At 32.5% G+C, this 3,118-nt stretch overlaps 1 protein-coding gene across 1 annotated transcript in view; it reads left to right on the plus strand.

Annotated features, from left to right (window-relative positions):
- LOC106463307 (tubulin alpha chain-like) overlaps positions 1–3,118 on the plus strand; it is an 18,497-nt gene that overhangs the window by 12,694 nt on the left and 2,685 nt on the right. Inside the window, exons 4-5 of the mRNA XM_013923324.2 lie at positions 1,004–1,266; positions 2,249–2,513. Of these exons, the coding sequence (XP_013778778.1) occupies positions 1,004–1,266; positions 2,249–2,513 (528 nt within the window). The remainder of the gene's footprint in view (positions 1–1,003; positions 1,267–2,248; positions 2,514–3,118) is intronic.

Genomic DNA, 3,118 nt, shown 5'->3' on the forward strand with positions numbered 1-3,118 from the left:
TTGACTATTCTTCTTCAGGATAACAAAGAAGAATAGTCAACTATTCGAAGGCGCTTGAGTTTTGGGTCTTATTTTAAGATTATTACTTTACCATACTTAATATTATCAATAAATAAACTTATAATGTTATTCTACGACCTAACGTTAGACATTTTTTAAAAACTTTGATAAGCTTTTAATATATTGTTGTACAAAATGTCTACTAAAGTATATTTACATTCGTATTTTGTTCACAGTTGTTGTAGTGTACGCGCATGCGCATTAAGATAGTAAGGTCAGCGCAATATTCAGAACAGATAAAAATTGTGTATTAATCATTAAAATAATGCGAAAAATTATAATAGATATCTCGTGTGACCCCAAGATAAGTATGCCGACTAAACACTTCTGGTGAAGATAATAGTTGTGGATTACAATACGTCGTTTACAAATTAGGAAACCAACTATTTATATACACTTACTATGAAAATAAGCTAATAATAATCTTCTGTTTACTTCTAGATAACGAAATAACTTTGCATAAAATTAACAATTAAATATTTCTCTTCTACAAATGCCACTTCGTTCGCTTTCATTAATTTATAGGTGCTTAATAAAATATAATTAAAACGTAGTCACAAAGATTATGATTTCATAAGCATCATATATACATATGGTGCTTACGAATTACTGTTTACACGTTTACTGCGGCTCCCAACATTTAAGTGCCTTGTATTGGGCTAAACCAGATGAAATTTGAACCATTACGCAAAAGTTCTCAATATTTAAATTTATTCTACGAAACAATTATTGTTTTTTTTTAATTTCATTGGACATTCGAGTTTCGAGGGAATCATTAATTTGGTAGAGATTGCAAATCAAATTAAATAGTACTCTGCTGATGTCAGAAATATATGCAAACACAATAAAATGCCTGGAAGGCCCAGACTCGTTTCTGTAACTATAGCGTAACTTTCTGCTTGTTATTATTCTTATAGTTGTTCTTGCTAAACCTACTGTTCAGGTTTCAACAGCTGTTGTGGAACCTTACAACTCTGTTCTCACCACCCATACGACACTTGAACACTCAGACTGTGCTTTTATGGTGGATAACGAAGCTATTTATGATATCTGCCGACGAAACTTGGACATCGAACGACCAACTTACACAAATCTCAACCGCCTGATTGCCCAGATAGTGTCTTCTATCACTGCATCTCTACGATTTGATGGCGCCTTAAATGTTGACCTGACAGAGTTCCAAACTAACTTGGTACCTTATCCAAGGTATGTTGACAGTGTATTGTAACGTAATTACAGGTAACGTATTTATATCTCGACTCTTGAAAGAATGACTTGGAAACAGACACTTCTTTCCGTTTTTTATTTATGTCTTGTTTTTTGTTTCACAGTAGATTTAGTTGTGTTTGACGAATCACACTAGATTGATAGCTCTCTTGAAGTTCTTCAAGCGATTAGATACGGGGGTTACCTTGTTCAAGTTTCCATTGGAACACTTCATTTCAGTTGTGTAAACTTAAGATATCTTGCTAATTTATCTACTAAACTAGTAGATACACAGTATATAGGTGTCTTTTTTGCAAAAGTTCTGAGTCACGTGATTCAAGACAACATGTACGTGTATGCGATATAGTTCAATTTGGAGGACTCTTAATATCGTAAAAAAAAATATGTTTATAAATTTAAGAAATATAATTTTACCTGTATGAATGTGTTAACTCTCAAGAGCTATAACGAAATATAAAATAAGCTGATTTAAAAGTTTAAGGCAAAACTGCCATTTCTACTACGTATCACAAAACTTAGTTCACAGCTTTGATTCAAAGAACTTATAATTTTCAATAATACATTAAGTATTTTTGAAAACTGACAACTAAATTTTGTTGAGCATGCCAAGCACTCGAACCAGGTTCAAGCCTGCGATAAGTTTTAATGGCATGCCTTTTAAAGTTACTGAAGGTCTATAAAGTAGGCCTATGAAGTTTATTCTATTTATTGAGCATTCTTTAACATTTATTTATTAATTTTGATGTATTTTACTTTATTACTTTCAAAACAAAATGAAAAATCAAAAGATTGTTTGTGAAATATATTAGATAACGTAAATATGGTGGCAACCACAGCCATTTTGGTATATGATAACAACTTTTATAATAACTTGAAAATCTTTATACAAAGTTGGAATATTTATAAAATGACTGAATTGGTAGCTTTTTCTTTAATATAATTTTTAAGATAAATTCCACAGGATACACTTTCCATTAGCAACATACGCTCCGGTTATTTCTGCAGAGAAGGCCTATCACGAACAGCTCACTGTCGGAGAGATTACCAATTCCTGCTTTGAACCGTCCAATCAGATGGTGAAATGCGATCCCCGTCATGGCAAATACATGGCAGTTTGTCTGTTGTACCGTGGTGATGTAGTACCTAAAGATGTAAACGCTGCCATCGCCACCATTAAAACCAAGAGATCCATACAATTTGTGGACTGGTGCCCAACAGGATTTAAGGTTTGTTCTATTGCAGCAATGTACCACTTATTGTGATTTTGAATTTCGAAAAACAACGTTAAACAACACTTTTATTCTTAGAAAGCCAAAAGAATATATACATGTAGTAACAACGTATCATATAATACATATCATATCATAGTAATATCACAGAGATTATATGATTAAGAGAGAAAATGAAAACTGTTCTAGTTTTGTTATCTAAGACTTCCAATGATCTTCTGCCATTTGATATTATAACTTAAACCATGGAAGAACCAAACCCCGTTTGGTTTATACTATCTTTTATTGTTTTATACTGCGAATTTTATATATATATATATACACAGCCTAGTCACAAGTAAATAGACACAACCTTTTCAGAAAAAAATGAAAAATTTCAGTCATATTCACATGAATTGATATATTTATAATTTCATTAATATCTAGTAGATCTTCCTTTCGCTTCGTGGAGTTCGTTGATCCTTTGTGGCATCGTGAGAATCATCTCGTCAGTTTTAGATTGTGGGATGTTCGCTCACTCTTGCTTCAAAACTTGGAGTAGATCGCTCTTCGAAGTTGGTTTTTTGGTTGTTTCTTGACTTGCCGGTCGAGTATGGCCCAAA

Source organism: Limulus polyphemus, unplaced genomic scaffold (assembly GCF_000517525.1).
Source record: "Limulus polyphemus unplaced genomic scaffold, Limulus_polyphemus-2.1.2 Scaffold1373, whole genome shotgun sequence".
NCBI classification, from domain to species: Eukaryota; Metazoa; Arthropoda; class Merostomata; order Xiphosura; family Limulidae; genus Limulus; species Limulus polyphemus.